Below are 13,380 nucleotides of genomic sequence, written 5' to 3' on the forward strand. Positions count from 1 at the left end.
AAATATTTGCTGCTTTGATATCTCGATGAATAATATGGTACTTATTATGAATTAATTTTAATCCAAGTAATAAATTATACATAATAAATGCTATTTGATCTTCACTAAAAACTTTTTTCCTTGAATCAAGAATATCCCGAAGAGAACCTTTATCACAATATTCCATTAATATCATTAATGAACCTTCATAATCAACGCACCCATAATATTTTATAGCATGAGTAGAATTAATTTCTTTCATTAATTTAATTTCATACTCAAGATCTTGTTTTGATTCACTATTAATTAAACTATCAATAATTATTTTTCCTGCAAGTATTTTCATTGAAGGCCTATGAAGAATTTTAAAAACTGTTCCAAATCCGCCTTTTCCAATTGTTTCTAAAATGGTAAATATTGTTTTTGGTTCTACTGATACATCAAATGTCCATTTTAAATCATTATCGATATGCAAAAGATGTTTAACTTTTAAAGGATCTGAAATTTTTCCAAATTGCTTTTTTAACCTAGGCATCAATGATAAATAAAATATAAAAAATTGAAAGAATGAGATAAATTTGAAGAATTTCATTATCGTTCTGTGTTTTCATTGGAGCTCAAAAATATCCTAAATATAACATAAGATTTTTTATTAATGACAATTAAAAAAGGAATAATCAAAAAATCTAAATAACGAAAATAATATTGGAAAATTAAAAAACATAATTATGTCATAAATACTGCAATCAACACTATAATATATCTTTTAATTTTGAAAATGCAATTCATAGGTGGCAAATGAAGTTTTATTAAGCTGATGCCATAGATAAAAGATTATGTAAGTATGTTTTTCATTACGGTAAAAAACTTAAAATTAATTTTTGTATTTCTGCTTTCTTATTGGGAATATCATATATATATATATATATATATTTGAAAAAATTTGCACCGAAGAATCAGCAAGAATTTCTTCTGCAGGAGGATTTTACACATGCTTCGTTTGGGGATTCTTAAACCCTTATGATATGAGTATCATGATGTCAATTTACTTAAGACCATCATGCAAACCTCCTATTCATATATTTTCAACCATTTATTTTCAGTTGAAATATGATAAACACTTTAAACATGCTGAATATGATGAACCAGTAGATTTAGATGTAAGCTGTTTGTTATTGGATTTGTGGAAGCTATTATAATCATTTTAAAAGCTTTTTTATATGATGATTACAGTTGCACATATCCTTTACTATATAAAAGCAAGCTTACAAATTTAAACTATAAATATTTTGAAATGTTTACAATTCCTGGAGAATTGACAGTCTCTGTTTGTTCATGAATTGAATGTCATTGGCGGTTAGCTTTGGCTCTTCCTTTTTCAAATGAGCATCCTCGAAAAGAAGGGTGAAGCAACAGCTCTCGAACAACAAGTTGCCACAGCCATCACCGAAATCAAGGCCTCCGCAGAAGAGGGAATCAAAAAGTCTATGAACTCCCTCAAAATCACTGGCGCCAAAGAAGCTGATTCTAATGGTGTTAAGGTTATCATCATTGAAGTTCCATACAAGCAAATCAATGGCTATCACCAAATCCAAGGTATTGTCATCCCAGAACTTGAAAAGAAATTAGGAAACGCTCAAGTTGTCATTGTTGCTAAGCGTCGTGCTTTTCCAAAGACACCACAACCAGGACGCCGTTACAAGGCTATCCGTAACGCTGGACGTACACTTCGTGCTGTTCATGAAGGTCTTCTTGATGATGTTGTTTACCCAACAGCAATTGTTGCAAAGCGTACACATTACGGCCTCGATGGTAAACTTACAACATACGTTACACTCGATGCCCATGATAAGACACGCGTTGAAGATCGCCTTAATTCATTTGCTGCTGCATATCACAAGCTTACTGGATTAAAGACGGTCTTTGAAATTGCTACTCATTAAAAAAGACCTATAAAATATTTTTTAATTTAATGTAAATCTTTTAAAAATTTAGAAAAAATGAGAAGTTGGATATTTAAAAAATGTATTTAAGTTATTAATTATGTTGATGTTTTTATTTCATTGATCGAAAGGTCAGGTGGCCGAGTGGTCTAAGGCGCTAGTTTTAGGCACTAGTCAGAAATGGCGCGGGTTCGAACCCCGTCCTGACCATTTTTTTCCTTTTTTATTGATATGTTTGCCTTTTTTGTTTTTTTCTCAGATATAATGAAATAATCTTCATTAATATTACTACCATGTATATTACTCAATTGTATCCATCAAATTCTATTAAATTATAATTTGAGGTTAATTTATTTTTCAAATATTATGAATTTGTTTTTTGCTTCATCTATATAAGACACATTGATGACTGTCATTTGATGTTATATGTTTTAATGAAATCGTATCGATAAGATTAATTTCTATAATTCAATATTTGTTAATTATTTATTATTAAATTTTTTTTCGTTTTATTGATATTTTTTGTTGCAGCCTAGGTAAAGCATTATAATGTCTAAATTCAATTTAACATTTATAATATTTTCAACATGATGTCATTGATACTAAAAAGGTCAAATCTCCTCTCGAAAATTTGATAACAGAAAAAACGTACAGCTTCATAGAAAAGTAAATTTTTACAATCAATGTAAATCAATTTTTTATTCACGCCTCACAAAACGAACTTTTCTCTATTCAAAATTGAAAGCATTCTATCGTTATTGTGAAGTCGGTTATAAAACAGAAGGATGGAAATGCTCTCTCACATTCAATGCTCACTCAACACAGAAGATATCAATGAGATTATCAAATTTCCTAAAATGTTGGAAGAGTGTGTACTTGATATTGATATTCGAGCATTCCTTACTCAAGTAATTCCAATTATTAAAAACTTAGTAACTTCTGAATATGAAGAAGTAAATCAATCAATGGTCGAGTCAATGCCTTACATATGTGAAGCTGTCTCAAATATTATGAATGGAAAAACATATCAAGATTTTATCATCAAAAATATTTTACCAATCTATTTATTAATTGATGACTCAAATAATGAAGAAACGGTCGAGCTAGTTGCAAATTCCCTAACCACTATTTTTGAAAATTTTTTTCAAAAAAATTTTAAATTTTTACCTTTTTTACATCGACTTGCAAATGAAGAAAAACATGTTCTTCGAGCAGCTGTTGTTGAAACACTTGAATACATTGGGGAAAGTATGGAAATAGCTTCTGTTTTTTCAGGCATTTTACCAATAATTTCAACACTTTCCAAAGATCCATTATCAAAAATCAGGGGAATGTTACCCAGCATGATAGATTCTTACATCGGCAAAATAAAAGACAAAAATTTAGCAAAACAATTATATGATATAATTGCAATACTTTCCAAAGACAAAGTTCCTTATGTAAGGCTCAAAGTGACAGAGGCGCTTTATCAGTTTTCGCTCAAAATGGACGAAAATTCTCGTATGGAAGTAATTGATCCGATTGTTTCAAAAGTAATAACAGACGATGACGCATCTGTTCGGACATTAGCCATCTCCAGACTTGCTCCTGTGATGAGCACATTCGGTGAAAAGGTTTCAAAGAATTTGGTTTCGAAATATTCAGAAATTTTATTATCCGGAAATCAGAAAGACTCTTATGCGACTGCGTTCTGCTTCTCCGCAGTTGCATTGTCGATCGGAAGAGAGCGATTTAGGGATGAATTATTACCCTCTTTTCGTCAATCTTTGCATAATAATGATAAGAAGATCAAAAGAACACTTTCGTTTGCATTAATTGCCCTTACTCAACTCTTCGAACCATCGGAGCTACAAGAATTTGTGGAACTGATTCTAAATGACTTGCCATTTGTTGCAATTGGAGTCATGTCGAATTTGTCAGATTTTTTGGAAAAGATTGTTGACGTCAATAAGATACTTCCTTTTCTTTTAGAACCTTTGTCTAAGTACCCAGAGTGGAGAATGCGTCTTCAAGTATCAATTCAATTACGAAAATGTAAATCATTTTTCCCCAATGAAAAACTTATAGAATCAGCTTACTCACTAATCGGAGACAAAATTGCAGCAGTTCGAAATGACGCAACGACTTCATTTGCTGAGTTAATGACAGAAAAAGATTTACATTACATAAACGTTCTCGCAAAAAGTGACAACCACTGGGACCGTTTATGCGCCGCTGAAATTATGAAAAAAATGAATCCAATGTTTATTCATCTTGTACAAGATAGTTTGGATTTGTTATTAGCGGATCATGTTTTTAGCGTTCAAAATACTGCAAAAAGTATAAAAAATGGAAATGATTAATTTCCATTTATGTTATTAGTTGAATTGAAAAAATATTTAATTTCATTTTCGCATGAAACAATGTTTTGGGGTTCATGCGTTGGAATTTATATATATTCAGATATTTGTTCTTTTTGGTAAAAATTGCTTTCTTACATCATGTTTTTATTTTGTTGTTGTGCAATTATATGTTTTTTCATCTTATTTCAAATTTATTGGATTGAATGATTTGATTCTAAATCGAAATATTAATATTGTAGTTTGGTATTTATAAAGATAAAAAATGTACGTTTTTACGCACAAAAATAAGCTAAACATAACATAAAAGAATTTTTCATTTCAAGTTGAAGGAATTGATATTGAACGACCGTTAAATGTTGACGATGATAAAAACGGTTTTGATATTGGGCCGCCCTAAGCCTTATCTGTGGATGTCGATCCTTGTAACTGGTGGCGCAGGTTATATTGGAAGCCATACTGTTGTTGAATTGCTCAACGCAGGAAAGCAGGTAATTATTATTGACAACTTTGTCAATTCTAAACCAGACGTATTAGATAAAATCAAATTAATCACGAAGAAAGACTTTAAATTTTATCAAGTAGACCTCCTTAACAGAGAAGACATTGATAAAGTTTTCGCTGAAAACCAAATAGATGCAGTTATTCATTTTGCAGGCCTCAAAGCTGTTGGTGAATCAATGCGTTTACCAATTCTTTACTACCATAATAATATCACAGGAACTTTACATCTTCTCCAAGTCATGATGAAATACAATGTTAAACGTATTGTATTTTCCTCCTCTGCCACTGTTTATACGCTTAATGCCCATCCTCCATGCAAGGAAACTGATCCCCTTGCTACAACCAATCCATATGGCAGTACTAAACTTTTCATTGAAAACATTCTTACTGATCTCTATAATTCAGATAATGAATGGAGCGTTGTTTTACTCCGTTACTTCAACCCAATTGGTGCCCATCCGAGTGGACTTATTGGCGAGAATCCAAATGGAATTCCCAACAATCTTATTCCATATGTTGCTCAAGTTGCAATTGGCAAATTACCATATTTGAAAATTTATGGTAATGACTATGACACTCCTGATGGAACTGGTGTCCGAGATTACATTCATGTTGTTGATCTTGCCGAAGGACATATTTGCGCATTAGATTACAGCATGAAACATAAAGGTGTTGAAGCTGTAAACCTTGGTACTGGATCAGGAAGCTCTGTGTTCGACGTTGTTCACGCATTCGAAAAAGCTAGCGGAGTGAAGATCAATTACCAAATCGTTGGGCGAAGGCCGGGCGATGTTGCCATTTACTACAGCGATACGAGTAAAGCATTGAAATTGTTTGGCTGGAAGGCCAAATATGACCTGAATAAAATGTGCGAAGACACTTGGAACTTCATTAAAAGAGTAAAAGAAGAGGAACAATAAAAAATTTATCACATATTATTTTGTAAAGTTAATGATTTATGGTTAGTTACAAATTGAATTATTTAAAAAAAATGTTGATAAATCTTGTGGAAAATTATATTGATGATGAAAGTAGAAGTACTGTCATAAAGAATTTAAATCATTTCCAAATATTATTTGAAAAATAAATTTTAAATAAAACAAATAATATTCATTTTATTAACATCAATATCTTTTTGTTCAAGAAGTAATTTAACTATTTTGATATAATATTTCTCAATTACTTAAAAAGACTTTGAGGAAAAAATTGAAATATATTAAAAATAATATTATTTTCTTTTGGTTTTTCATTAATTAATTTTAAGTAGTCAAGATAAATTTTTACTTCTTTATTTTGTGCAATAAAAGAGAAAAAAACATTTTGCCATATTTGGAAATAAAATGAAATTGGATTTTCGGAATCATATAAACAAATGTAGAAAAAACAGATAAATCAAGATTATCTTCACATAAGTTCCAAATGACATCTTGGAGAGCATGTAAATATTGAAATATTTGATTGAATCTTGGGAGCTTACTTTTGTTTTATTATTCATGAATAATAATAACTATTGCATTCGAAATAAGTTAGTGACCAAATAATATCAACAAACAGATAAAATTTCAATTCATTCACTATTATGTAAATTATTGTTACAACATTTTTGTTTATTTAGAAAATTTTAATTTTCAGACCTTAGGTATTTTCTTATAACTTTTAAATGCAGTGAAAGTCTTTTGTTTCTTATAACAATAGTTTCGAAATTAAAAAGACATTTTTTGTACATAAATTTATATTAAATCAAATTTCACAAAAAAATTTATTAACATTTTATTATTACAAAACAAAATAAAACATTTATATTTATATTTACAATCACGGATACAAACAAACATAAGATTAGTTAATTATAATCTGTCGCATATTCTGTTTCTTGTTCTGAGCCTGAAATTTCTTGCGGCGCTTGAACAACAAATTTTTCCGGAACGTCCGCAAACACAGGCGGATCGCCGTCAAACTGCAAGTAATACCATCCGGGCGATGACGTTGGCTGTGTGATCACTGTAGCGGTATAAAAAACTGATGTCCATCCAACAATTTCATCATGCCAAAGAGACAAAACGCGAGCGCCAATAGGGTACATTGTAGCCTTAGAGCGACGCGCTGGTGATGATGTTGGTAGGGGAATGACTTTTGATGCTAATGAATATATTTCTACAATTACATTATCTTCTGGATCAGCATCATAGACTAAATATTGGAACGTTTCAGGATTGAAGCTCTGGATGATGCCAAGAATATAATCATTGTTAGAGTTAAGAACACATACAAATGAACCTTTTGATAATAACTGATCAGGTTGAAGTGGTAAGGCACCACAAAGTGGTGGATAAGGAGCAGAAGCTAATGGCTGACGATTATTTATGAATGCTTTGGTTTGTTCACGAATTGTTTCAATATCTGGTACTTCGGGTTCCGGTGGTGGGTGTTTTCGTTCTGCTATTAAATGATCAATTTGTATAAGAGCTTCTTGTATCCGATGCTTTTCGGTTTCGATGAGATTATTAACATTTTCTGATAATTGTTTGAGGGATCTGTATTTTTCTATGTTGTCTTGTATCTCCATTATTGAGCTAATTTTAGTGGAGCATTGTTTAATATCATATGCACGTTTGAGAAGTGTGTGGAACCTCCATTTGTGATCTTTTGTTTGGAAATTTGTTTCCCTCATCTAAAAAAGTGCCGCCGAAGCGAGGGTATTCGACCGTTTAAATATAATTTGCAATTATTAACTCAAAAAAAATCAAAAAACGCCCTATCCCATTAAAAGAAGAAAATTTATAATTCTTTTAGTCTATAATTCTTTGTAATATAAGTCAATAACTAAGATCTTATTTATCAGTAATTACTAAATACTATTCGAGAACTTTCATTATTATATTATATAACATCTGCGCCTGTTGCGCAACTTTTTCATCTTCACTAATTATCAATGTTTCAAGGATATTGGCGATCGAATCCAGACCATTCAAACTTTTCATATCTTTTTCTTTCTTTTCTATAATACTCAACAGCTTAACCAATAGATCCATTGTTACCAAAATTGCGTCTCCATTATCAGAATCGAAAATATTTTCAAATATCGAAAATACATTTTTTTTTATCAACTCTTCTACTAAGCCAATATCATTCACATCTAATACAACAGCCAAATAGTTAATCACAGCAATTCTAGTTTCAAATGATCCATTAACTACAAATTGAATTGTTTTATCAACAAAATTTTCAATTTGCCTTGGAAAAAATTTCACAAAAGAAAGAAAATCATAAATTTTTGGCAAGTCAACACTATCATGTTCAATATGAGACATAAAAGCCTCCAAAAGGCCCATCTGGAAGCAACGCGGTATCGCATTCGTTTCCCTGTCAAATTTGAGTAAAAGCCGCAGCAAACCGTCAATTACCCTATTACCCATCAAACCGATTTCAGCCAATTTGGCAATTAATGCGTCGTCTGGGTTAACATGAAGGCCACTCCCAATCAAAGATCGCATAGACCCAAGACCTATATCAACAGAAGACCATGTCATCTCGTCTGAGATAAAACATGTTGAAATATACCATAATTTTATCATATCTTCATTTCGATAAACTTTTAAATGAATGATGGTGTATAAACAATGGGAAGCAACTTCACATGAGTATTCAAAAAAATGATGTGAATCTTTCTCATCTTGTGAATAACTTGAAAAATCAATCACAGAAAGAAACATATCAAGAAAACCAAAATTAACAAGAACTGGGAAAACATTGGGATAATCAATGAGAATGTCTGTAATAGCATCAAGAGAGAGTCGTGAATAAATTTTGTCATTGGAACGGAAATTAAAAATCAATTTTTGCAAAAATTGTTCATTTGTAAAAAACGATAGATCTACACCTTCTAGCCTGAGGAGCAAGTCAATAACCATGAGTGAGTTGAATTCTTGAACTGCATTGGATGAAAAAAATAATGTCATCAAAAATTGGAAAAATTGTAATGGTGTTGTGATTGAGTTAAAAGCATCAAGTGACCTTAACTGGAAATGCCTAGCAAAGTATTCGCACTGGTTCGTGTCACCATTTAAAAAAAGAGATAATTTTTTAGAAAATTCAATTGAATCACATTCTTCTTCTTCTTCAAAGCTTTCATCGTCACGGTGTGATTGATCTTTCATGGGAGCATACTTAAAATTTCCCACACTTCTTAATTGATTTCGAATTGAAGAGAAATTCTCATTTTCCATATGATGAAATGTTATGTGAAATCCACAGGCTAAATGAAATTGGGAATAAAATTTGGAATTTTATGCTATCTAGAACATATGAACAAAATACATTTCTTACCCTGATATGATTTGCGTGGAATTACATAGATATAAATATTAAGAGATTTATAAATAAATAAAAACAAGAAAGATTTTAATTCAAAACAAGATTATTTGGTGATTTTGGTAGACACATACTCCGAAATTTGAGCTTCGATTTCTTTTGTCAACGCGCAATAAAATATCTTATAAATTAAATAGAATAAAACGCAAAGAAGGAAAACGAGTAACAATGTCATACATGCCATGCTCCCATATGTTCCTTCAATTGGAGTATTGATTTCTACAAGTTTTTTTGGTTGATCATCTGAATAATCTGAACTACACTGATCACTTTGTATATCTGACCACACTGTGTATGTATATACGATGGGGTTTGGTGAAAACTGGACTTTCTTTTGTGGTTGGTTTCCACTGCCAGAACTCATCTGAGGCTGTTGTGAAAATTTAAATATGAACCAGTTATTTACTTAATTTGTGAGGTACTCAGAAATTTCGCTTGGACGATATAAACTTTTTAAAAGGAGTCAAATATTTGACTTTTTGTGGGGTATGGTTCAGAAAACAAGGAAATAAAAATGTACTTTTAGTTTCACTTTTGAAATGTTTACAAAAAATTTTTTGTATATCAGGAGGATCAAAAAACTGCAGTTCTACCGATGAATTTTTCTGTCAAAAACGATTCACTCTAATTGAACCTATCTATCGTTCGGCTGTTCCCTTGTGGAAGAGAACGGTAAAATGAACACAAAAAAGTGTTTCATTATTTACCACTGGATCATATCTGATAATGATTAACAAACTCAAATTTATTTTAATATAAAATCATATGTTTTTGTAAAATTAATTTAATAAACTTATATTTTTCAAATGAATTTTTTTCAAAATATTCATTTTAATATATCAATATTTATCATTACTAAAAAGATAATTATATGATTTTGTTCACAAGAAACATAGTACATTCGGAACATGGACAGTTTATGTTTTATTTTAAACAACAACAAAAAAAAAAAAAAAAAAAAAAATTAATACAAAAGATAGATAGTTTATATAATCGCAAAATTGAATTTTGAGTTCATTACACCAATTCACAAGTGTAAACAACATCAACTATTTCAACCTAATAAATCCAAAACAAATGTTAATAAAACGCCAACAACTGCACCACAATTTTTAGCGAGAAAAAGTATGTCGTTTGCAATGCTTTTCTTGTCAACAGTTAATCTTTCATTTTCATTAATTGCAAGATATATAATATTATTTTCGAAGTATGTATCCGAAAAAGCAAATGGTATGACCCAAAATACTGTCCAATAAGGATCAAATTTAATTATGTTTTGAATCGATATAATAAACAATGGATAAAACGATAGACGGAGCAACGATAAAAACCGTAACGGTTTTCTTCTGAAAAGAAAATGGTTGGCAGTTTGATTGCCACAAAACAAAAATATGCAAAAAAGTACAGTAATAATTACATAGATCCAATTTCCAATATTAGGAAACGTAGATATCTTAGTTAGGTAGCCTGGGAAAAGCGAATAAGTAATGGCACTATTCACTAAAGTAAGAATAAAGTCAATGAGAATTAACTTAAATGTCTCTAAAAAACTGGTAGATAAAGGCGTGCCTTGAACGAATCTGTTAAAGGTGTTAAAAACACTTTCTATTTTGAGTTTGACAATAAAAAGAATAATTGGTATGATATAAAGACATGAAGCTATACCAAAATATGCAGCTGAATCAACTTTGCTTTCGCTTTTTGTTGAGCCTTTTGTAAAGAGTCGAAGTCCAGCAGCAAATATTCCACAACATACATATCCACTGTAAAAGTTCCTTTTTTCTTGTTCACTGACATAATTAACAAGAGCACTTGTGCAAGATGATATGATAGATGAAATCATAGCGCAAAAACCAATTGATATCATTATTATTGTGAAAAAATATTGGGAATTAAAATCAATAAGAGCAAAAAGAGAAATACAAAGTAATACTATTGCTAGAAGAACAAGGCATACTATAATTGTAATCCGAGGATTTTTGATATTGAAAAAAGGAAAGAAAATACATAAAGTGTTATAAGTCAAGCAAAAAGCCCTAGAAACATAACACCCCATGTTTTGTGCATGAGAAATCTCTTTGAAAATATCAATACTATTTACAAAAATATAATAAGAAAATAAAGATGAGAGTCCCAAAACAAAAAACAAAAATGGTTGTGAGTCATTCCCAAGTTCTTCGCTACCTTCTGGTTTATCTTCAATTAAGTTGTCTTTGATGCCATCTTCTGATTCTTTTGTTTCCATTTGGGAATTTTTGGGAATTATGTAAACCATTTAAATAACGAGAAAGAATTCTTTCTAATTAGCAGTTTTCATTCAAAGGTTTCACGTAAGGGGTCGTTTGAACACTTTTTGTTGCTGAAATTTAGGTGTTATAAAATCTGGTAGAAAAAGTCGATAATATAAACTTTTCAAAAAGTTTTGTAAGCAAATTTCATCTTGTTTGTTGTAAGTCTTATCATATGAATGATTTTATATTTCGAAAAAAGATTATTATATAATTATTTTATTTAATGATTTAATAAACATCATCATAATACATTGCATTATATATTTAAAATTAATATAATTTAATGAGGCCATTTTGGAGAAAACTAAAATTATTTCAAAAAGTTCCAATGAACGAAGTAGGATATACAAATGAAATTAAATATCAGAATATTACCAGAAAAACTCGATATTATCTCTTAAGGTTTCCTAAACGGTTTCCGAAAAAATTGAGAAAGGATCTGTAAAGTATTCAATATTCAACCAATGATTTTTCCTGAGAAAGAAAGCGCGTCCCTGGGGAAAAGCATTCAAAAAGATAAAACAGAAGTTCCAAAAAATGAAGATTTAATTCAGTGTTTTCAAGGGATTGTTGATCCATCTCAAACTTTAAATTGTTTTAATTTCATCTATCAGTACTCCACACAATTTATCTTCCCAAAGGAAATATTTCCTTATTTTTCGCAACTTTTTTTGTTCTATGATGATAATTTTTGCGCTGACCCAAACATTCGTACATCAATTAGTCATTTGTTTTATGAAATTATGGTAGATTCAAGGTCTGCCACCTTATATCTTATACACCACAAGTTTTATGAAATAATTTTTCCTAGTTTTCCAAATTTTGATACTCTTCGATTAGTTGAAATAATGTTAGACGACGATATTCCTCCAAGCGACCTCGATATCCGGGAACCGATGCCTACAGACAAAGATGAGTACCAATCCAAGTTTGAAAGTAGCGCACTCGTTCAAGGTTATTCACATGTTTGTCACTATTACCTTAAGAACGGAGCAGCACAGAAGCTTCAAACCCTTAACATTAAGCAAATCCTCCACTGCTTGCTTTCCTTTGGTTCCTATTATATTTCTTTTCAATACTTAAGACCATTTCTTGATCAAGTTTATGAACTTATATTTACTGATCCCGACATTAAGCTCAAAAGCTTATGTATGCGTATTTTAAGCTTTTATGCTAAGAAATCTAAAGCTGGTTTATTTTTTTCTTTAAACAAACCGAATTTTCCGTCACTTTTCAATGTAAACAACGATATGGAATTTGTGAACTCTTTGCTCTCATTTATTCATCGTGCTCTGAAGCAATTCTCATATCTTCCTCATGAAACCTCATTATTTTTTATACAGTTTGTTGTATCGTTGTTTGATTGTAATGATGATCATGTTTCTAATCATGCAATTTATGCAATCTCAAAAGGAACATATGGAGGAGAAATATTTTCGGAATTTTGTTTAACTAATTTAATAACGACAAAATTGTTTCAAATCGTATACAACACGAATACATTTGAGAAACAAACGAATGCTGTCCGTGCAATTTGTGATCTTTTTTCGGTGTCGAGTGAAGTCGTTGCCGAAGAAATGGCTAAAATGGGATTTTTCCAAGTGTTACACGATTACTTTGAGCCTACCGCAAATATATTAATGAAAAGTTTATTAAATGCAGTAAACAAAGCGTTGGAAATCGCCGACTTGAATCCAAATTTCGAAAATTGGAAAGAAATAATTTTCGCTGATGACGAAATATTAAATACCATCGAAAAATATGCACCAGAACGTGGACATGTCGGAGATTACTCAGTGAACTCGTATGAGGTGTTGGCTTACTCAATATTGATGCAAAGTATGCAGTTCGGGTAAAAAAAATAAATAAAAAGTGAAATAATTTTATTAATGAATAAAAATTTTTTAAACATTTGATTTAATATCATTATTATTTTTTAAATTTTTGAACCAC

At 30.6% G+C, this 13,380-nt stretch overlaps 5 protein-coding genes across 5 annotated transcripts; 4 read left to right on the forward strand and 1 right to left on the reverse strand.

Moving 5' to 3' along the window:
* Positions 1-1,361: 1,361 nt before the first annotated feature.
* Positions 1,362-1,922, forward strand: GO595_007284 (40S ribosomal protein S7; the record flags this gene model as incomplete). Its single annotated transcript, XM_067920731.1, has 1 exon — positions 1,362-1,922. One exon carries the CDS (start codon positions 1,362-1,364, stop codon positions 1,920-1,922), a length of 561 nt encoding a protein of 186 aa, XP_067772803.1.
* Positions 1,923-3,172: 1,250 nt separating this feature from the next.
* Positions 3,173-4,264, forward strand: GO595_007285 (HEAT repeat family protein; the record flags this gene model as incomplete). The annotated part of the gene is made up of 1 exon (XM_067920732.1): positions 3,173-4,264. The coding sequence occupies one exon, from the start codon at positions 3,173-3,175 to the stop codon at positions 4,262-4,264; it is 1,092 nt and encodes a 363-aa protein (XP_067772804.1).
* A 410-nt stretch (positions 4,265-4,674) lies between these two features.
* On the forward strand, positions 4,675-5,685 carry GO595_007286 (UDP-glucose 4-epimerase GalE; the record flags this gene model as incomplete). Its single annotated transcript, XM_067920733.1, has 1 exon — positions 4,675-5,685. The coding sequence occupies one exon, from the start codon at positions 4,675-4,677 to the stop codon at positions 5,683-5,685; it is 1,011 nt and encodes a 336-aa protein (XP_067772805.1).
* Positions 5,686-6,608: 923 nt separating this feature from the next.
* On the reverse strand, positions 6,609-7,436 carry GO595_007287 (SAGA-associated factor 29; the record flags this gene model as incomplete). Its single annotated transcript, XM_067920734.1, has 1 exon — positions 6,609-7,436. One exon carries the CDS (start codon positions 7,434-7,436, stop codon positions 6,609-6,611), a length of 828 nt encoding a protein of 275 aa, XP_067772806.1.
* A 4,839-nt stretch (positions 7,437-12,275) lies between these two features.
* Positions 12,276-13,283, forward strand: GO595_007288 (uncharacterized protein; the record flags this gene model as incomplete). Its single annotated transcript, XM_067920735.1, has 1 exon — positions 12,276-13,283. The coding sequence occupies one exon, from the start codon at positions 12,276-12,278 to the stop codon at positions 13,281-13,283; it is 1,008 nt and encodes a 335-aa protein (XP_067772807.1).
* Between the last annotated feature and the right edge of the window lie 97 nt (positions 13,284-13,380).

Source organism: Histomonas meleagridis (genome assembly GCF_020186115.1).
Source record: "Histomonas meleagridis strain 2922-C6/04-10x chromosome Unknown contig_51, whole genome shotgun sequence".
Taxonomy (NCBI): Eukaryota; Parabasalia; order Tritrichomonadida; family Dientamoebidae; genus Histomonas; species Histomonas meleagridis.